A 22,835-nucleotide genomic window follows, 5' to 3' on the forward strand; every position below is an offset into this window, starting at 1 on the left:
GCCGGGGGCTTGCTGGCGTGCAAACTGCCTCCAGGCCCTCACCCAGGATGCCCTGTCCCCCGGCCTAGGCCACCCCACCCCCAGCAGGGACCCCCACCCCATCAGGGGGCTAGCCAGCCTGCAAACTGCCTCAGGCCCCTCGCGCAAGCTTCTTGCTCCCAAGTGGGGACCCCCCCACCCCGATGGAGGTGTGGATGGCCTGCAACCAGCCCTCAGCTCCTCACCCAGGCCGGCCCCACCCCCGGCGGAGACCCCCACCCTGATGGGGGTTTGGATGGCCTGCAAACGGCCCTCAGCCCTTTGCCCAGGCCGGCCTGCCCCCAGCGGGTGGTGTGGCCAGCCTACAAACAGCCCTCAGACCCTCACCCAGGCCGGCCTGTCCCCAGCAGAGACCCTCACCCCGATGGGGGCTTGGCCAGCCTGCAAACAGCCATCAGCCCCTCGCCCAGGCCGGCCACACCATCCAGCAGGGATCCCCCAACCCCATGGGGGCGTGGCCAGCCTGCAAATGGCCCTCAGCCCCTCACTCAGGCTGGTCCCACCCCCAACAGAGACCCCCCCCTACCCCGATGGTGGCATGGCCGGCCTGCAAATTGCCCCAGCCCCTCTCCCAGGCTGGCACTGCCCCCAGTGGGGACCCCCACTCCGATGGGGGCATGGCCGGCCTGCAAACTATCCCAGGCCCCTCGCCCAGGCTGGCCCCACCCCCAAGGGGACCCCTATCCTGACCTGAGACCCCCTTCAGGGCAGACCAGCGGCCCCAACCCATGCACCCAGCCTCTATCTATACTAATAAAAGGGTAATATGCTAATTAGACTGGACATCCTTCTGGACAAAGCCATGGTGGCAGGGCCAAGGCAGAGGCAGTAAGGGATGATCAGGCTGGCAGGGGAGAGCAGTTAAGGTGATTAGGCCGGCAGGGGAGAGCAGTTAGGGCAGCCGTGGGCAAACTACAGCCCAAGGGGCGGATCCGGCCCGTTTGAAATGAATAAAACTAAAAAAAAAAAGACCGTACCCTTTTATGTAATGATGTTTACTTTGAATTTATATTAGTTCACACAAACACTCCATCCATGCTTTTGTTCCAGCCCTCTGGTCCAGTTTAAGAACCCATTGTGGCCCGCGAGTCAAAAAGTTTGCCCACCCCTGAGTTAGGGGGATGAGGCCAGCAGAGGAGTGCAGTTAGGGGGATCAGGCCGGCAGGGGAGAGCAGTTAGGGGGATCAGGCTGGCAGGCAGGTGAGCCGTTAGGAGCCAGTGGTCCCAGATTGCAAGAGGGATGTCCAACTGCCAGTCTAGGTCCAATCCCGGTAGTTAGACATCCCCAACAGGTCCCGGATTAGAGAGAGTGCAGGCCGGGCTGAGGGACATCCCTCCTCCCGTGCATGAATTCCACGCACTGGGCCCGTAGTCCTATTAATAAAAGCCTACTATGCTAAGTGTCTGGTTGTCTGGTCGTCCATTCAACTAATGAAAGCATAATATGCTAATGATATGCTAAGGCCACTCAACTGCTTGCTATGACATGCACTGACCACCAGGGGACAGACAGTCGCCCAGTCGCTATATAATGTGCACTGACCACCAGGGGGCAGACAGTCGACCGGTCAACTAGTCTCTATGACATGCACTGACCACCAGGGGGCAGATGCTCCAACTGGTAGGTTAGCTTGCTACTGTGGTCCAGCCAATCAGGACTGAGCAAGATGGGCCAGACACTCCCTGGAGCCCTCCCACAGTCTCTCCTCAGCTGGCCAACCTCCTGTGTCCCTCCCCTGCCCCAATTGTACATGGGTGGGATCCCTCAGCCTGGCCTGCACCCTCTCTCAATCTGGGACCCCTTAGGGGATGTCAGAGACTGGCTTTGACTCGATCCCACAGGCCAGGCCGAGGGACCCCACTGGTGCACAAATTTGTACACCAGGCCTCTAGTTAGTTAATAAAATTATGTAGGTTTCAGGGGTACAGTTCTATAATACATCATCTGTATATTGTATTTTCACTGCCCCAAGTCAAGTCTCCTTCCACCACCATTTATCCCCCCTTTACCTTCTCCTACCTCCCCCTACCCCCTTTCCCTCTTGTAATCAATATACTGTTGTCTATGAGGTTTTTGTTTGTTTTTTGCTTAATCCCTTCACTTTTTTCACCCAGCCCCCCTCTCCCCTCCCCTCTGACAGCTGTCAGTCTGTTCTCTGTATCTATGAGTCTGTTTCTATTTTGTTTGTTAGTTTATTTTGTTCATTAGATTCCACATATGAGTGAAATCATATGGTACTTGTCTTTCTCTGACTGGATTATTTCATTTGGCATAATACTCTCCAGCTCTATCCATGCTGTCACAAAGGGTGAGATTTTCTTTTTTATGGTCGAGTAGTATTCCATTGTGTAAATGTACCACAGCAGTTTTATTCACTCATCTACTGGTGGGCACTTGGGCTGCTTCCAAATCTTGGCTATCTATACTAATAAAAGGGTAATATGCTAATTATACTGGGAGACCTTCCAGACATCCTTCTGGACAAAGCCATGGTTGTGGGGCTGAGGCAGAGGCGGTTAGGGGCGATCAGCCCAGGTGGGGAGGGCAATTGGGGGTGATCAGGCTGGTGGGGGGGTGGCAGTTGCAGGCAAGCAGGCTGGCAGGGGGGCAGGCAGAATGGTTAGGGGTGACTAGGCAGGCAAGCAGGCAGGTGAGTGGTAAGGAGCCAGCAGTCCTGAATTGTGAGAGGGATGTCCAACTGCCGGTTTAGGGGGATTGGGCCTAAACCGGCAGTCGGCCATCCCCCGAGGGGTCCCAGATTGGAGAGGGAGCAGGCTGGGCTGCGGGACATCTTCCCCTACCCTCACCGCCCCCACACACGAATTTCATGCACTGGGCCACTAGTTCTAAATAACACTGCAATGAACATAGGGGTTCAGGGATATTAGTATTTTTTAAATGGTGATTCTAGTGTGTGGCTCAAGTGAAGAACCCCTATTGTATACAAATAAAATTACTTTTAAAATTCCATTATATTATTTATGATTATATTCTTTATTTCCCTGATTTTATCTTTTTTGTAAACTATTATATATATGTTCTTAGTTTTTCCTAGCAAGAATAATTATTAAGGACTATAGTGCCCTGAATATTTGGCATACAGTTTGTTCTCTCATCTGCTTTAAGGCAAAAGTAGTTCTCAAGCCTTCACAAAATGCAGACAAACATAGTGAAATAGTTAAGAAGCCTGAGGGAAAGCAGAGTCAATCTTTTTTTTTTTTTTTTTTTTTTTTTTTGTATAGCAAAGGTGGAAATTTATTAAAGAACAAGTACAGACTCCCACGTGAGGAGGGGTAAAGGGTCCCCAATCTTATTTTTTATTACCTGAATTTTTCCTTTATTACATGTTGATTTTTCCTGTATTCTATCTGCACTTGTATATTTTATTAATAGGGTAATGCACATCCAAGGCAGAACACAGCATGTTCTACATGAGTATCATTAAGGCTGAATCTAATGTTTTCATTGTATAATATACTTATTATACAATGAAAACTTTAAAAATGTTTTTCTACTATGGCATTTTATAGCCTACTCTATTGTCAATTTTTTAAATCCTCACCTGAGGATAAGTTTTCATTGATTTTAGGGAGACAGGAAGGGAGAGAGAGAAAAAAAACATCAATATGAGAGAGGAACATTGATCAGTTGCTTCCCGTATGCGCCCAGCCCCGGGGATGGAACCCATAAGCTTTTGGTGTATGGGACGATGCTCCAACCAACTGAGCCATCCATCCCGGGCATATTGTCAAATTTTTAAAGCTACTTTGATGACATGAAAGGTGAAAGAGATTTTGCAGTAGATGTTTAAAACTGGAAAAGTCATCTAAAGTACATTTTGCCAGGAAGCAGGCCTGGGGATTTCTGGGGAGGAGTAAAACAAACAAATACAATACTTATATAAGCCCTTAGTGTCATTTGACTTTTTAAAAAAGTCATATGTCTGTATTGCTTTGATATTGAAAAATATATTTAAAATGTATATCTGCAAAAGCATTGATTATAAGTAATCAAGTACCCATGGCTGGTATTGATGGTAAGACTTTCTATAGATGGGGAAGTTCTTTGTTATTTACCATTTAAGTGTATTACTTTCTCCTGAATCGCCGTAAGATTTTGGATAGTATCATAAGAACACCTTCAGGAAGAAAAATGACCAGGCAGCAGATAACATTTATAAAATTAAAATAATTCGTATGAATTCACTTCAGCTGGTGTTTTCTTATTTGCATTCTCCTTCCTTGCATCTGCTTTTACAGTTCAATTTTATTTTTAGTTTCAGGCAAATAGTTGGAAAAGTCTTATCCTCAAAGTATGTCAGGGGTCTGTGAGCCCACTGCCATCTCATTATTCCTACGAGCTTCAGCATCTAATCAAGCAGATGTTTAAAAGGAATCCTTCCCATCGCCCCTCAGCTACCACACTTCTCTCTAGAGGCATTTTAGCTCGGCTTATCCAGAAGTGCTTAACCCCACAGGTATGCAATGTGTTGAGTTGACTCTGCATAGTTTTCAAATGTTTGTTATATTTAAACACGAATACATGCTTGTAAAAACTCAAATGTAGATGTGCATAAAAAAAATTAAAAGTTAAAACTTCCTTTCCCTCCTCTTCCCCTTCCATAATGCTGGTTCCCAAGGGTAATCACAGGTATAGTTTTGTATATCCTTTCAGATCTTTTTCTTTCTTTATCTTTATTTATTTATCTTTAGAGAGAGGAAAAGAAGGAGAGAGAGAGAGAGAGAGATAAAGAGAGAGAGAGAGAGAGAGAGAGAGAGAGAGAGAGAGAGAGAGAGAGAAACGTCGATTTGTTGTGCTACTTATGCATTCATTGGTTGCTTCCTGCTTGTGCCCTGACTGGAGATCCAAGCTGAAACCTTGGCACCTCAGGATGACACTGTAATCAACGGAGCTACCTGGCCAGGCCCAATCTTTTTCTAGACATATATGAGTGTCTGTTTGTCTGTGTGTCTAAATTATATATGTTTTAAACAGCATTTTTACTTTTCAACGTTCAATATTATTTTGGGGAAGAATGCTGATAATTAAATGATATGACAGTGTCTAAAAAAAAGGGTAGTGTATATTTTTAAATTCTCTGCTTTAAATTTTTAGATCATCACAGAATTTGGAGAGCAGGTATTAGAAGAAACCAAAAAATCTAAGCATAGTACACCAAGAAAAAAGGGTAAGAATTTCAGAAAGCTTATTTTTTTGTCAAGTGTTCTTTCTAAATGTAGTGTAACAAAAAAAGAAAAATGAAATCTTCAAGTTATTAGAGATGTTTTTCAGAGATACTCCTCAGATCAAAATTTTCTTTCTGTTACTTAAGACATAATTCTGTACTGAATCTTATATATTTAATTTGCCAGGGATCCAAAAGCTTAGTTTGGAGATTTTAGTGATGTAAAGATTGTTTTCTGTTTTATCATTGGTACCATACTTAGTCTGGTTTGTTTTGGGTAAGGTAGAAAGCTTCTGTGGGATGGATAGCCTAGGAATTTAACTATGAAAATATAATGTTAATCTTATCAGAAGTTATATCCCAAAGAACCATCTTGTAAGCAAAATTTTACAAACAAGGGTTTACAGCCTGGCCAGTGTGGCTAAGTGGTTGAGCATCTACCAATGAACCAGGAGGTCACAGTTTTTTTTTTTTTTTTTTTTTTTTTTTTTAAATTTTCATTTATTTTTATTTATTTTTTTTTTTGGATTTAATTTTTTTTTTATTAAATCTTTATTGTTCAGATTATTACATTTGTTCCTTTTTTTTCCCCCCCATAACTCCCCTCCTCCCAGTTCCCGCCCCACCCTCCGCCCTCACTCCCCACCCACTGTCCTCATCCATAGGTGCACGATTTTTGTCCAGTCTCTTCCCACATCTCCCACACCCCTTTCCCCCCCAAGAATAGTCAGTCCATTCCCTTTCTATGTCCCTGATTCTATTATAATCAACAGTTCATTCTGTTCATCAGATTATTTATTCACTTGATTCTTAGATTCACTTGTTGATAGATGCATATTTGTTGTTCATAATTTGTATCTTTACCTTTTTCTTCCTCTTCCTCTTCTTAAAGGATACCTTTCAGCATTTCATATAATCCTGGTTTGGTGGTGATGAACTCCTTTAGCTTTTCCTTATCTGTGAAGCTCTTTATCTGACCTTCAATTCTGAATGATAGCTTTGCTGGATAAAGTAATCTTGGTTGTAGGTTCTTGGTATTCATCACTTTGAATATTTCTTGCCACTCCCTTCTGGCCTGCAAAGTTTCTGTTGAGAAATCAGCTGACAGTCGTATGGGTATTCCCTTGTAGGTAACTGAGTTTCTTTCTCTTGCTGTTTTTAAGATTCTCTCTTTATCTTTTGCTCTTGGCATTTTAATTATGATGTGTCTTGGTGTGGTCCTCTTTGGATTCCTTTTGTTTGGGGTTCTCCGCGCTTCTTGGACCTGTAAGTCCATTTCTTTCACCAGGTGGGGGAAGTTTTCTGTCATTATTTCTTCAAATAGGTTTTCAATATCTTGCTCTCTCTCATCTTCTGGCACCCCTATAATTCTGATGTTGGTACGCTTGAAGCTGTCCCAGAGGCTCCTTACACTATCCTCGCATTTTTGGATTCTTTTTTCATTTTGCTTTTCCGGTTGGATGTTTTTTGCTTCCTCGCATTTCAAATCATTGACTTGATTCTTGCGCTCCTCTGGTCTGCTGTCGGGCGTCTGTATAATATTCGTTATTTCAGTCCGTGTATGCTTAATTTCTAGTTGGTTCCCCAATATAAGATCGAGGGTCTTATTAGTTTTCGTGTAGATCTCATTAAGTTTATCGGCAGCTTCTAAACAGTTCTTGAGAGACCTTAAAAGTGTGGTTCTGAACTCTATTTCTTCCATTGACAATTTTGTCCTGTTTCTTTGTCTCCGCATTTTGTTATGCTTCCTTGGTGCACCCCCTAGTGGTCTTTTTCAGGAGGTCACAGTTTGATTCCCAGGTTTGATTCCCCAGTAGGGGGCATGCAGGAGGCAGCCAATCAATGACTCTCTCATCATTGATGTTTGTTTCTCTCTCCCTCCCCTTCCTCTCTGAAATCAATAACAATATATTTAAAAATCAAAACAAAAAAAAAAGCTGTACAAAAGTTGGAACTGTTTAAATAATAGCTGCTCAAAAATTTCATACATCTATAATAAATCCTGAGCAGATTTTAAATATAATTTATTGTCCCTTTGAAAGTTGTCATCTCTTAATTTTTTCAAAGCCATTTTTTTCATTTGTCACTAGTAACTCAGATCTTCCTCCTGAAAAGATCCAACAAAGATAATAGATCTGACCAGAATAAGAGAGGAGAGTTAAGCATCAGATCATCCACTGTAAGAACAGGACATGCTGCAAAATCTCCACTGTTTGATGCGTGTTATCTTAGTGTTAGATACTGCAAAAGAAAGACTTTGGAAACTATACTGTTTTCTTAAAGTTAAATTTTAAATGTTATTTTTGTAAGGATATAAACCCTTCTAGTGATGTAAACCTTCAGCCTTATAATTCAGCCTTTTCACCATTACTTAAGAGGTAGCCACTTACTTTTGCTTCAGCAGTTTCAGTGTTAATTTTACTTTAGGTACTGTTTTGTAGCTTTTGTTCACATCCCAGGGTAGTAGGAAATTAGTTTTAAAATGCTGGGCTGCCTGGCTGGCATGACTCAGTGGTTGAACATAGACCTATGAACCAGGAGGTCATGGTTCAATTCCTGGTCAGGGCACATGCCTGGGTTGTGAGCTTGATCCCCAATGTGGAGTGTGCAGGAGGCAGCCAGTCAATGATTCTCTCGCATCATTGATGCTTCTATTTCTCTCTCCCTCTCCCTTCCTCTCTGAAATCAATGAAAATATATTTCACCAGAAAAAATTTAATAAATTAAAAAAATCCTATCTAATAAAGAGGGAATATGCTAATTGATCCTTATGTCGTTGCAAAGATGGCAGTGCTCACAGCCAATAAGGAGGGAATATGCTAATTAACTGCCCAGCCCTCAAAGATGGCGGTGCCCACAGCCAGTAAGGAGGGAATATGCTAATTAACTGCCCAGCCCTCTAAGATGGCGGCGCCCACAACCAGAAGATGGCAGCACCCAGTCCCCTCAGCCCCACTCGGGCAGCAGGTGTGTGGCAAGGCTGGGCCACTCCGCGTGTCTGTCTCTGGAGTCCCCCAGTTCCCTCAGCCCCCCAGCAGCCCAGGGCCGGCCCGAGGTACAGGCAAGCCTTGGATGACAGCTGCCCAGGCGCCCAGGGCCACCCAAGGCTCAGGTAACCAGGGCCGGCTGAGGCTTGTGCTGCCGGCAGTGGCAGCAGCAGAGGTGTGATGGGGGGTGTCGCCGTCCCCTAATCGCTGGGTCACCTCCCACCCCTGAGGGCTCCCGGACTGTGAGAGGGGGCAGGCCGAGCTGAGGGACCCCCTTCAGTGCATGAATTTTCATGTACCGGGCCTCTAGTAAATAAAATAAAATAAAATGATGGGCAACAACCACAACAAAAATAGTCAAAGAAAAGTTTCAAGATAGTTTGGTAAAATGTAGTTTTACAATTCCTAAAAAGAGAGAACTAAGCCAGCAGAGAGGTACCACCATGTTGGGGCCATATGTCTAGTGGTATCTCCCATCTATTCTGTAGATAGACTAAAACAGTGAAAGATCTGTGAGGGCAGGGACCATGTCTCATTTCCTCATTGTTGTATCCTCAGTGCCTGTCATTATACAGTAGATGCTCAATCAAGTCTTTAAAAGGTTGAATGAATGAGGAACATGGACTGCTGGCCTCTGTCAGAGGAAAATCAGGAAGGCACCATCCTTACCAAAGGGATCAGTTGCCAGAGTGCTCTCTCCGGCTGCTGGTCCCTGGTGAAGGACACCTATTCCACCTGCTACCACAGCTGTGGGCAAAAGCACTGGCTATAGCTAGCTTGGACTGAAGGTGATAACGACCTTCTGAGTATGCAGAGTATCTTACCTCTTCGTGATTAAATGGGTTGGCTTAACTAAATATAGATGTCAACTTTCAGATGTCACCTTTAGGAATAAAACAGCAAAAAGCAGATGAGATGTATTACTAGATGGCTAAAGCTTGCTAATCACCAATCAGGCTAATGCTTTGGTTGTTTGACTTTAAAAACTTCATTTGTCTCAGGCTTTATGCATATCACATTAGGAGCTAGTAATGTGAGCCTTTATGTGCTTTCTCTTTTTCTTTTTTCTCTTTAAGCAGACTCCAGTAGAATCAAGATCGCTTTGGAAAAAGAAGCAAGCACAGTGGTAAGTGCTTTAAAATTAAATTTATGAAACAACCATTTCTTGGATACCTGGTATCATTAGATACTGTGGAATATTTGGAAGACTGACCTGGTCCCTCCAGTTTAATAATTTGTCATCTTTTGGCATGTGAAGCAATTGGTAGCTATTGTCCTGTACTATTGCCAGCTGAGCCATTTTAAATTACCATTTATTTTGTTTGTTTTTTCATTTTTAATTATTGATGACAAGTGGTTCCAATATGGATGTGAGAGAACTTTGTCTAGCTTAAGTCATGAAAATCTTGTTTTAGCCTGACTTTTGGTTTGTTTTTTTATTGTGGCAAAATATATTTATAACATAAAGTTTACTATTTCGGTCACTTTTACAAATACAATTCAGTTGCATTAATTACATTCACAAAATTTAGCAGCACTATCTGTTTTCAATACTTTTTCATTCCAAACAGAAACTCTGTACCTATTAAATAATAACTCCCCATTCCTTCCTCACTCCCATGCCCACCCCAGTCCCTGGGAACCTCTGTTCTACTTTCTGTCTCTCTGACATAATTTGCCTATTCTAGATATTTCATGTAAGTGGAATCGTACAAGATTTGTCCTTTTATGTCTGGCTTCTTTTGCTTAGCATAATATGTATATTTTTAAATAACTGTTGGTACCTTTTAAAAGAAATATGTTTTTATTGATTTCAGAGAGAGAAAGGGAGAGAGAGATAGAAACATCAATGATGAAAGAGAATCATTGATTGGCTGCCTTTTGCATGCCCCTACTAGGGATGGAGCCCGAAACCCAGACATGTGTCCCGCCCAGGAACTGAACTGTCACTTCCTGATTTATAGGTCAACGCTCAACCACTGAGCCACACCGGCTGGGCCATATTTTTTAGGTTCACCCATGTTATAGCATGTATCAGAATTTTTCTTTTTTATTTAGATCATTATTTTGATATGCACATTTTTCTGTTAAAAAGCTTTTAGTACCTCCTTATTATCCCATAAACCAAGGCAACATTTTTCAGCCTGTCATTTAAGGTTCTATTTGTCTTGTTTAGCCCTAGGCAGCTTTTACAGGAAAGCTGCAGTAAAGTCTTGCATAGCAACAGCCGATTCACTTCCTAGTATTGTCACGGCCCTCTCAGTAAATTGTGTCCTGCTGATAATGTTTTTCTTTCTTCAGCATTTTAATCTTTTTAACTCAAAAAGGAAAAGATGTACTAATAACAAATTATTCTATTTATGGAATGTGCTAGTAAGTAAACTTATAAATTTTTTTAATGAACCTTAGATTGTAAATAATAACAACATCCCACCATTATGTTGCTACACATGGAATAAATCCTGCCTCTGTACTTTTTTCCCCTCTGCATGGTAATATCTATTCTTTCCAGCTTTATTGAGGCATAATTTGCATGCAATAAAATTTACTTACTTTTTGCATGTAGTTTGATGAATGTTGGTAATTTTATACAGTCATATAACAACCACCACAGTCAAGGTAAAGAAATCCCATGTCCCTAAAAAAGCTTTCTTGTGGCCCTTTGTAAATGATCCTGGCTCTCATCCCAGGCAGCCACCACTGTGATTTTAATACCACTTAGAGTAGGTGTTAAGTCGATGTGTTTTCACAAAATGAAAAGGGAGAAAGAGCCATAAAGTAAGTCAAGTAACAGAAAAATTGAGGGAGAAAGAGAGCCCTGGATAGGCCACAAGGTGAGGTGGGCGTGTAGGCAGAGCTGAGTGTTGCTGGGCCAGGAGTGGTGTTAGACGCTGCTGTCTATTGGGCAGTGACTCTCCGTAGAGATGGAAGATGGGAATCCCTGGCAGCTTTTAAAAACCGCTCATCACAACCACCTCCCAAGATTTTGACATCTTTGTCTATGGGAGGGACCTTTGAAATCATACCACCTAGATGTGTGGGGAGACAAGTTTGGGAACCATTGTATAGAAATAAAATAAGGTGTCAGCTACAGCCTACTGTTTAATTTATTGACTCATTCAACAAATCATTGAGAACCTGTGTGTTGGAGACTGTCAAGGCACTGGATATGTATTTCTTCTCAAAATACATTCAGATTTAAAGACTAGCTAGTGTGTTGCTTCATGAAATCAAGAGCTTAGGTAATTTGGAAAAATACTGAATTAAATGGGAACATTTTGGCCATATGTAGCAACTTTATAAAAATATCTCATTTTGATATTTCCAGCATGAAAAGCCCAATATAGCAAACCATATTAAAATTTTTTTATTACTTATTTCCTCTACAAAGACCTCTCAAACCCTGGCCAGAATGGCTCATTCTGTGCACCAAAAGGTTGCCGGTTTGATTCCTGATCAGGGCATATGCCCAGTTTGCGGGTCTGTCTCTGGTTGGGGTGCAGGCAACCAGTCGATGTTTCTCTATCTCTCTAAAAAATAAAAAACATTTTTTAAAAAGGACTTTAAAAAAAGATCTCAAATACCTGTCATTTTATATATCCTCTTTATATTTGTAATGAATGATATTAATAGCTAGTAGTGCCTGACTTAATATACATATATGGATATATATTATTTTTAATATAATCTGGTGTGTAGGGTTCTATATTAATGTCTTTAATTCATTAATGTTTATTTAAAATTAAAATAGCTGACTTTGTATAGTTGTTTATTTACCTTTTTATAGCAATTCAAGCATTGTTTAATCTGAATTTTTTTTAACTAATCTGAATTTTTAATCTCCTTTAAAGCAAGGGGAAGAACAAGGCAGAAAATGTAGCCACCCTGATTTAGAAAGCACTAATAAAAATTCAGTGGCAAGTGCACCGAGGAGAGTAAACAGAGAAGAGAAAGGTAAGTTATTCACATTCTGATCACTGTGTAAGTGAGGGACTGGGAAATATACTAGTAGAAGGGGGACCAGTTTTTGCATTACTAGGTCATAGGTGTCAAACAAGTGGACACATGCAGATTTTTATTTGCTAATCCAGTAATTTATTTCAAAAGTGTCTTATTTATCCATAAAAAAAGAGAGAATAGTATTTATTAACTAGAGGCCCGGTGCACGAAATTCGTGCACTCGGGGGGGAGGGGGAATCCCTCAGCCCAGCCTGTGCCCTCTCAAAGACCAGGAGCTCCCATGGGGAGTGAGCCTAAGCCAGCAGTCGGACATCCTTAGCGCTGCCGCAGAGGCGGGAGAGGCTCCTGCCACCACCACTGTGCTCGCCAGCCATGAGCCTGGCTTCTGGCTGAGTGGCGCTCCCCCTGTGGGAACGCCCTGACCACCAGGGGCAGCTCCTGCGTTGAGTGTCTGCCCCCTGGTGGTCAGTGTGCATCATAGGGAACAGTCATTCCACTGTTTGGTCGATTTGCACATTAGCCTTTTATTATCTATAATAATAAAAGCGTAATATGCTAATTAGACTGACATCCTTCCAGACAACCTTCTGGATGAAGCGGGGCTGCAAGGGAGGCCCAGGTCCCAGTGCTGGAGGGAAGCCAGGGTCCCAGGTGCCAAAGGGAAGCTGGTGCCGGCAGCTGGGGGAAGGAAGGCCTACTCTGCATGAATTTTGTGCATCGGGTCTCTAGTATAGGATAAGAGCCTTTAGAAAAACTAATATTTGTTATGCTCTCCACCATAAAAAGCATGGCATTCAGTGTGTATCTAAGTCCTCTCAGGGCTTCATTCTTGTACAGAGTATAATATATAAATATATACATATTATTTTTTTAAATTCACCTTAATGATTTGTTTTGTTTTTTCATCTGGATTTTTTTCATTTCCTTTACTACCTAGACTTGAAGAACATGTTAGATCTGAGTTTGAAAGAAAAAAGAAATATTTCTGTTTATTGTTAGAGAAAGACATGTCTAGAAATAGATAAATAAATAAAAAGAATATGCTCAGCAGTCCTTTTTTACAATTTAAACCCAGATGATAAATCAGTCCATCATAGGAAAGCTGGTTCACCAAGTCCTCTCAGGCGACAGTGGGAGAAACACGTATGCACTACAGCGCTTGCAGCTTTGGAAAATGCATCCATACTTGCCTCCAGTTTAACCACAGAGGATGATAGAGGTTAGTAGTCAGATTACTATTATTATGGAACATTTTCTAATAGTTGTTTAATGGGCTAGATATTTTTTAAAGATGTCATTCTGTAAAGGTTATTTGGTGTCATTCGTGACTGAAATAGATTTTAGTAGAAAATAAAATATAATTAATTTTACTTGAAATATGATCTGGAAGATAATGTGCTAAAAATATTTTTTATTTGACCCTAATTTTTACCTTTTCACAACTAGGTGGTTCTGTAATAAAGTACAGTGGAAATAATAGCCGTAAGCAGTGGCTCAAAGAGACTCCTGAAACCTTGTTGAACATCCTTAAGAGTGCTGATCTCAACTTGGCATTTCAAACATACACAATATATAGACCAGGTAATTTATGTCTGTTATGTAATCATGGAAACCCTTTGGCATTCTTTTTAATTGTGGTGAGATAGACATTACATAAATTCACCATTTTGACCATTTTTAAGTGTACAGTTAGGGGCATTAAATACATTTACATTGTTGTGCAGCCATCACCACCATCCAGCTCTAGAACTTTTCCCATTTTCCAAAACTGAAACTCTGTGCCCATCCTATATAATAAAGAGGTAATATGCAAATTAACCCGCACACCCTCACAAGATGGCTGCCTACGACCAGACTGGCAGGGGGGTTAGTGAGGGACGACCAAATGACCGAACAGCAGGCTGCGTGGGGCAACCAGGCCAGCGGGGGGCAGGGGCAGTTGGGGGTGACCAAGCCGGCAGGGGGGCAGTTGGGGGCGATTAGGCTGGCAGGGGGGCAGTGAGGAGTGAGTAAGCTGGTGGTGGGGGGGGCAGTTGGGGGCAACCAGGCTGGCAGGGGGGGCAGGTAGGGGTGACCAGGCTGGCAGGGGGGGCAGTTAGGAGCGACAAAGCCAGCAGGGAGGGGGCAGTTGGGGGTGACCTGGTCGGCAGCAGGGTGCAGTTAGGGGCAATCAGGAGGGCGGGGGGCAGTTAGGGGCAAGCAGGCAGGCAGGCAGGTGAGCAATTAGGAGCCAGCGGTCCAGGATTGTGAGAGGGATGTCCAACTGTCCTAAACTGGCAGTCAGACATCCCCCAAGGGGTCCCAGAATGAAGAGGTTGCAGGCTGGGCTGAGGGGGACCCCGCCCCTGTGCATGAATTTTGTGCACGAGGCCTCTAGTTAAACAATAACTCCCCATTTTCACCTCCCAGAAATACTTTTATATTCAAGTTAGGAAATCACATACATAGCATTATAGTTTTAGGTTTTCTTAAATCTTTTCTAGATAGTCTTAAGCTATAATTAAAATTTCCCATAGAACTATATTATTCCTATTTACTCAGTTGTTTGCTTATTTGTGACTACTTTCTTTTCAAAGTAGCTCATTTTTTCTGTGCAAGTATACTGGTGGCTTTACAGTTCAGACTTCATCACAGTAAAAACTATAATCTGACTACCCAAGGATAAATTTTAATGCTTTAATATAAGTTGTTATATTTGAGGGTTTAATTATATTCTGAATATTTTATTTTGAAGAAAGTAATATTTTTGTTGTTGTTGTTAATCCTCACCAAAGATATTTTTCCATTGATTTTTAGAGAGAGTGGAAGGAAGGGGGGGGGAGAGAGAGAGAGAGAGAGAGAGAGAGAGAGAGAGAGAGAGAGAGAAACATTGATGTGTAAGAGACACACTGATTGGTTGCCTCTCGACTGGGGCTGGGGACTAAGTCTGCAACTCAGGTACATGGCCTTGACCGGGAATCAAACCCAGTAGGGTGAAAGTAGCATTAAAAAAATTTTTTTTATTTATAGATTTGAGAGAGAGAAAGAGAGAAAAATATTGATTTGTTGTTCCACTTTATACTTTCATTGGTTGATTCTTGTATGTGCCCTAAATGGGCACATGCTTGAACCTGCAACCTTGGTGTAGTGGGACGATGCTCTACCCAACTGAGCTACCTGGCAAGGGCTAAGAAAATAGTGTTGTTAAAGTTAATATATATACTGATGCTTACTGGGCCTGTTTTATGCCAGGAATCATGCTGGGTAATGTCGGGAGGCACTGCAGAAGAAATATAGAACATGGGATTGTCCTCAACTAGCCAGCAAACTTTTGGAGGCTTTTAGTCCAATATGAGGAAATGAATAAATACTGTTTAAATCCGCATGATTTCTGTTAATATTCCTCTGAAGGTTCAGAAGGGTTCTGCTTGAAAGGTCCCCTGTCTGAAGAAACTGAAGCATCAGACAGTGTTGATGGAGGTTACGATTCTGTCATTTTGGATCCAGAGAGACTCGAACCTAGACTGGATGAGGAGGACACGTACGTTGTGCTGTACCTAGAAAGCTTTAGTTGTAGGGTGTGTGTGTGTGTGTGTGTGTGTGTGTGTGTGTGTGTGTGTGTGTATGTGTGTAATTAACCTTAATAATGTCAGGTTTAACAGGAGCTGGTTATATTATTTTACACCATTAATGAATATTTATAACTTGATCTTTTATCTGAGGTGGGTAATGCATAACGGTAATTACTAATTCCTGACTGAGCCAAATGTTTAAAATTGTTCAGATTGGATTTATTGTTTTTTAATATATTTTCTGTTGAAAATATTATTGAAAGAGTGAAAGAAGTGTTCTTTTGAAAGAACTAACCAATTTTTTTTCTGTGTTCAGTTGCTTTGGAGTTCATTTTTTTAAAAATGTGAATATTGTTATGGTGTTGTTCTGCTTTGAACCCATCAACAAATACTTACCATACCCCTAACATGGAGGCTTAATATCCATATCATTTTTTCACAGGGACTTTGAGGAGGAAGACAACAACTTTGATTGGGTGTCAGAACTGAAGCAGCGAGCTGGCTGGCAAGGAGCATCTGGTGACTAATGCCCAAGGAAATGTTCCTTAGTCACATTGAATAAATGTTTAAAGTGAGGAATTAATGTTTCGATATTAGCTAACGGAATATATATTTTCCCTTGGAAACAGAATGGGCTAGGGGTGCTGTGGATATTTAAAATTGTTCCTGATTCGTTTAAAAATGTACAATTCTTGTGCGTTTTTTAACGCAAAGGAGAAGGTGTAGAATTATGGGTGTGAGCTTCAGGCTTTGCAGTCAGATAGAACAGAAATTGGATGCTCATTATTTGTGTGATTGTGGGAAATTACTTAACCTCTTTGGGCCCGAATTTCCTTAACTATAGCATGAGGATAATAATGCCTATCTCATAGGGATGCTGACCATGGAGCATGAGAGCAACCCATAATGTTATTATTTGCATTGTTATGATTTCTGTTTATTACTATGTAACTCTTTTTACATTTCCTAAAGATTTTAGGATCTAAATATATTTAATTATAACATAATAATGTGTGCAATTTTTCAATAAGACTCTCTTGGTAGTGATCAATGATCTTTCATGATCTTTACTACCATCTATCCTTAAATATAGCCCCTCACAGGTTACACAAAAGAACCCAGTTCAGATGATCCACCCTGGGAGGAGTGGAAAGGGTTACGTATCTTTTCAGAAGTTGTCAGTCCTGTACAGGAGAAAGGAATAGGGCCAACGGTGAGGAATCAATATGGAAAGTACCAGAAATTAGAATATTGTGGAACTAATGGAAGGAGCAGGATCCCAACATATATGGGTCACCATGACACACTGTGCTGGGTCCTGTCATTAAATCCATGATCAATTAGTGGGGTAAGGATATTTTACTAAAGCCCTGGCTGGGTTGGCTCAGTGGATAGAGCATTAGCCTGTGGACTGAAGGGTCCCGGGTTCGATTCTGGTCAAGGGCACATGCCTGGATTGTGGGCTCGATCCCCAGTTGGTGGCGTGCAGAAGGCAGCCAATCAATGGTTCTCTCTCATCATGGATGTTTCGATCTCTCTCTTTCTCCCTTCCTCTCTGAAATCAATGAAAATATATTTTAAAAAATATTTTACTAAAGAAGAAACAGCTTCTTCTCTGGGGATTCCACAGGGGCAAGTGTAGGAACAGCATATGCCTGACCTGGTTTAGGGAACAATGCTCAAGTGAAGAATAGGAGGAAAAAGATAGTGAAACTACAGTAGGATCATTATTAAGGTTCTGCTGAAATATGGAATACATACATCTGATTTAAACATTTTGCCCTGACCCATGTGGCTCAGTTGGTTGAGTGTCATCCCATGCATGGAGAGATCCTGATTTGATTCCCTGTCAGGGCACATGCCCGGATTGCAGGCTTGGTCCCCAGTAGGGGGCATGTAGGACGAGGCCGATTGATGTTTCCCTGTCATCGCTGTTTCTCTCCCTCTCCCTCTCCCTCTCTCTCTCTAAAATAAAAAAAAAAACATATTTTGTAAAAAAAAAATTAAACATGTTTTTATCTTAACATACAAAAACTGGTACAGAACTTCACCCCTCACAGTTTATTTGTATTTCAACACTTAGTCAGCCTTAGTCTCCTCTGGTCTCTGACAGTCTCTCTGTCTTTCCTTATTTCTCAGGACCTTGAGATCTTTGAGGAGTATTGGTTAGGCATTTTGTAGAATGTTCCTCAGATTGGGTTTGTCTGATGTTTTTTTCATAATGAGACTGAGCTTAAAGGTTTGGGGGAAGATTATCATAGAAGTGAAGTGCTTTTCCCATCACATCATATCAGATGGGTTGCAGGCTCGATCCCCAGTAGGGGGTGTGCAGGAGGCAGCCGATCAATGATTCTCTCTCATCATTGATGTTTCTATCTCTCTCTCCCTCTCCCTTCGTCTCTGAAATCAATTAAAAAGAAAGAAAGAATAAAGAAACCTGGCTTGTACCATCCACCATCCAGTTAGTTGTTCAACATCAGTATACATGTAAAGCAGTTTCCAAATTATTAACCCATACTCCTGTGAGAAACAAATATACCAACTATAATAGATTTTATGTATTGTTCTTATTGTCTTTAGCTTTACAATTCCAGTCAAAATACCATTTCTTAAAGTTACTTAGGTTAGCTTCTTTTTTTTTCACCATTCTTGAGGATTTCAAAAGTTAAGGTAGGTAGAGATAATTTTAAATATATTTGCAGATATTCAGCTTTCATATTACTCCAGTGTGTAAACATTTCCAAAACCATCAAACAGAGGGAACTTGAAATTATGTATAGTTTTTGAGAGATTGAATGAATCTTGATTGAATGACAAATCCTTTTGAAAGTCAGATGGTTTGCAAGGTTTTGCTTTTAATGAAATTTCAAGAGACTCAATGGTTAGAGACCATTTTTAGTGATAAATTGCTATATGATTCTTGACATACAACTAGATAAGAATTGAGAGACTCCTTTAACAAAACTTCCAATTCTATTTACTTATATGAATGTGGTTTCTCAGCACTTACAGCTTTAAAAAGAGAAAAACAGAAGAGAATCAATGTTAAACCTTGTCTAGTCCAGCAAAAAGTTAGCATTCTTCTATAGATACTAACTGAACTAATTGGGAGGGAGGAAGAAGAAAGTCCATTCAAGTCTTTAAGAGATGAATGTCTGATACAGTTTTACTTTTTATAATTAAGTATTTATCAATGTAATTTATTTTATTTTGATCAATGATGTACTACTAATAATTTTAATAATCCAGTAAAAAGCCTATATCAGGAAAAAGTAATTTCCATTTTTATAATAGGGTGATCAATAAGATTTTTAAGCATGAAAAACATTACATGGAGGAGATAAGAGTTCAGGGAGAAAAAGGAATAATATAAATTTTCTGATTCTTAAAGAAGAGTTTACTTTTTTAATTAATTGGAAAAAACTTTAATAAGCATCAAATGCACTTTACATTGATAATCGCTGTACTGAAATTGTGATATTTAAATTTGTTTTCTCTAAAAAGGTTAGTGATTTTCTTTTTTTCTGGGAAACATAGAGATCCAACTAACTATGAGTATTAATGTGGTCAGTCTAGGTCACTATGGTTTAGTTAATGCTAATATTGAAACAAGTGCCATTTCATGTCTGTAATAAGGTAGACTGTGAACTTCTGTATCACTGAATTTTAGCAAAAATTCCATGAGGTAATTTAAAGGGATGTCAAATTTTTTTAAGTGTAAACTCATACTCTACATTGGGATCACTTTTTTGCTTGACTTGAGTGCACAAGCGATTTTCTTCCCTAATTCCTTGGGAAAAGATATCAGCAATAAGTCTGTATCTTCTTTATTATGACTGGGTTATTTGTTTTGTTTTTCTGCTTTTACTTTTATTACTATTTACTTTATTTACTCCCGAGCCATACGTTTTTGTTTCTTCAGTTCCTTCTGGGATATCTAGAGAAAGAAAAAAATAAAAATGACTGTTAAGTTTCCTGAAGAAACACCCACACTACAACTGAAAGGAGTAGGTCTTAACTCAGTGAAAGAATTGGAAACTTCAATCATGACTGGGTTGTTTTAAGAGAGATTATCAGCCTGGCCAGAGTGGTTCAGTTGGTTGAGTACTGTCCCATGCACCAGGACATGGTTCGATTGCTGGTTCGATTCTGGTCAGGGCACATGCCCAAGTTGCAGGCTCAATCCCTACTTTGGGGGGCAGCCAATTGATGTTTCTATTTCTCTACCCCTCTCCCTTCTGCTCTCTGAAATCAGTAAAAACATATTTTTTAAAAAGAAAGATTATCAGCTCTGAAGTTAGTTTCCACAGTTGATAAAAATATGTCAAAACAGTAGAATTTGCAAGTAAAAGGGTTTTCAAAGGCTGCAGGAACAGGACAGAAATAGCATTTCTTATTTGTGTAAGCACAAGCACTTAAAGCAAATCTGTAGGTAAATCCAATGTAGTATTCAAAAGTTCTATAAAAATGAACAAAAGATACATCTTTAATTCCACTGTTCCAATAGTCAAATGTTAGATCTGCATGAGAGTTGCAATGCAGCAGTTTGCTGGTCCTATTTAAGAGTTTGAGGTTCTTTTTGTATATTTGGCCCAATTATGTTTGCATCCCAGATAAATTCAGTTCAAAAATATGGAAATAAGCCCTGGCTGGTGTGGCACAGTTGGTTGAGCATTGTCAGGTGCACCAAAAGGTCATTGGTTGGATTCCTGGTCAGGGCACATGCCCCAGTTGCAGGTTTGATCCCTGGTTGGGTTGCGTATGGGAGGCAACTGATCGATATTTCTCTCACATCAATGTCCCTCCCTCCCTCCCTCCTTCCCTCTCTCCCTCCCTCCCATCTCTCTAAAGTCAATAAAAACATTTAAAAAAAACAAAATGGAAATTAGGACAAAGATTTCATATAACAAAGCACAGAGATGTGCTATTGGAAGTTGCTTTCCTTCCATGGCTAATGCAGAAATAAAAAATTTTGGAAGCAGAAAAATGAAAGGTTTGGAGAAAAACCACACCATCCAGTAATTCCAGCAGTGAGAATGATTCCTACCATTTATTGCAAAGAAAATATCACCACGACACTGAAAAGTAGGATCACAGGATGAAGACAATATCTAAGGACACTTCCCACACAACCAAATGAAATACCTATCATACTCATTAAGTTTAATAAAGCATTCCTAGACATTCAATTGTACTGATCCCATATACATAACCAAACTGGATTTTGCCAGCCAGTAACAATATGACTCCAAAGGCAAAGCAAAACACCATGGTTCCTGCCAGATGAGCCTCATTCACGATGCTGCCATCTGCTACTTTTAATGGGTGTAACACTGTTAGTATTTTTTTGTCAGATGTGGTCAAAATTGATACCTGATTCTTCCAATAAAAGTGGTTCATCCTCAAAGCTGTTTCCATGGAATGGCTGAGGAGCAGCTGGAGTATATGCCTGAGCTGGCTGGGAATCTGCCTGGCCTATGGCTGCTGCGGCTGCATCACGCCTGGAGGGACATACCGACCTTGCGAGTAGTCACAGCCAGACACTCCATGGCAATGCGCAGCGCACTCAATCCCTTCCTCCATAGTCATAGGACTGCTGTGACCGGTCATCGATGCTGTAACTTGCCTGGTAGAAATCCGTGTTTAAGTTATCAAAGCCTGACATTGCAAATGATCAAACTGGAAGCCGTGACAATAACTCCAGCAGCCCCAACTACCCCCCACCCCAACTCAGCTCAAGATCTTGAATTGGCCCCATGCTACACGTCACAGGCCGAAAAACTGCCGAGCTTTTGTATTTATTATTTTTAATAGATAATGGTGGGTTTCAAATTGCCATGGTATCTGGATTCCTTTTGTATGTTTTACTTGTGTCAGTATTTATAGTTGCTGGAAATTACACCCTTCTCAATTACTGAACATGTAATGAATCGTTTTAGCAGCTTAATGTGCAATCTGAAATGAGGAATAGTGGGGGTAGGGGGAAGGGAGCAGCAGCCAATTTTCTAAGAGGACCCCAAGGGAGGCCGCCGGCTGTGGACTGAATGGTAGGATTCCATTCCAAGTGTCCATCTGGACAGGAAACTTCCTGTCTCAATTTAGCCCATTTGTAAAACTGGGCGTCCACTACTCTGCTGGGTTATTGTAAAGAATAGAGATAATGTGTGCAAAGAACCTGGTACGCTGCAAGCGAGAACCGGAACCGTGTGCTTGCTGAGTGTTAGCAAAGGAGTTCCGACTTAAGGCAACCGGAGGTGACTAGGTCTCCAAACTCGCTGGCCGCTGACCCCTCCTCCGGGTGGACGGTGGAACCCCGGTCTCCGGGCCGGGTCCCCGCCCCGCCCCGCCCCCGCGCGGCTCCGCCCAGCGGCCCGGACGCAGTCCGCCGGGAGGCTTCCCTCGCCCCGCGCAGCCCGGGAGCAGGTATGCGGCGGGCGGGCCCCCTAGTCCTTACCCCGGGCTGCTCCCCAGGGCTCTGGGATCCTCAGGGAAAGGAATGGAGCTCATACCCCAGGAGACCAGGCGGCAGAGGAGCGGTCTCCTGTGCGTCGGTCTCCATGGCAATGCGCAGCGCACTCAATTCCTTCCGGAGTGCTCCTAAAGGAGGATTTTCCCCAAAACCTGGGGCTTTCACCCCCTGGTGCCACCTCGGGAGCGTCAGGGGCCCGTAGTTCCCGCGCTGCTGCCCTTGAGTTTGGATTCCCTATCTGCTTCCCTCAAAATTCGGGTGTCTGCAGCTTCCTGTGGGTGCGAGCTGGTGCCCCATCACATCCAATCTACCCCCTTCCTACCCTGACAAAGTTACTCTAGAGCAGTGGTTCTCAACCTTCCTAGTGCCGTGACCCTTTAATACAGTTCCTCATGTTGTGGTAACCCCCAACCATAAAATTATTTTCGTTGCTACTTCATAACTGTAATTTTGCTACTGTTATGAATCGTCATGTAAATATCTGATATGCAGGATGTGACATAATTAAAGCATAGTGATTAATCACAAAAACAATGTGTAATTATATATGTGTTTTCCAATGGTCTTAGGCGACCCCCAATGGGTTGTGACCCACAGGTTGAGAACCGCTGCTCTAGAGCATAAGCGCCCTGGCCGGTGTGGC

General features: G+C 41.7%; 2 protein-coding genes and 1 pseudogene across 7 annotated transcripts in view; 2 read left to right on the forward strand and 1 right to left on the reverse strand.

The window, feature by feature from the left end:
* The window catches only part of NEK3 (NIMA related kinase 3), a 28,753-nt gene extending 11,979 nt beyond the window's left edge, over positions 1–16,774 (forward strand). For 5 of the 6 annotated variants that reach the window (XM_059684533.1, XM_059684532.1, XM_059684534.1 and 2 more), the window contains 8 exons: positions 4,317–4,517; positions 5,156–5,228; positions 9,289–9,338; positions 12,064–12,166; positions 13,248–13,391; positions 13,619–13,753; positions 15,563–15,692; positions 16,166–16,774. In XM_059684533.1, the coding sequence (XP_059540516.1) occupies positions 4,317–4,517; positions 5,156–5,228; positions 9,289–9,338; positions 12,064–12,166; positions 13,248–13,391; positions 13,619–13,753; positions 15,563–15,692; positions 16,166–16,250 (921 nt within the window). In that variant the 3' untranslated portion in view covers positions 16,251–16,774. The remainder of the gene's footprint in view (positions 1–4,316; positions 4,518–5,155; positions 5,229–9,288; positions 9,339–12,063; positions 12,167–13,247; positions 13,392–13,618; positions 13,754–15,562; positions 15,693–16,165) is intronic. The other variant, XM_059684535.1, reaches the window with a different exon arrangement.
* A 2,867-nt stretch (positions 16,775–19,641) lies between these two features.
* LOC132226684 (protein YIPF5-like) lies at positions 19,642–21,388 on the reverse strand (annotated as a pseudogene).
* A 701-nt stretch (positions 21,389–22,089) lies between these two features.
* Positions 22,090–22,835, forward strand: part of NEK5 (NIMA related kinase 5) — a 97,481-nt gene continuing 96,735 nt past the window's right edge. The window contains exon 1 of the mRNA XM_059681199.1: positions 22,090–22,146. The gene's annotated coding sequence lies outside the window, so the exon portion shown is untranslated. The remainder of the gene's footprint in view (positions 22,147–22,835) is intronic.

This window comes from Myotis daubentonii, chromosome 2, assembly GCF_963259705.1.
Source record: "Myotis daubentonii chromosome 2, mMyoDau2.1, whole genome shotgun sequence".
In the NCBI taxonomy this organism is placed as follows: Eukaryota; Metazoa; Chordata; class Mammalia; order Chiroptera; family Vespertilionidae; genus Myotis; species Myotis daubentonii.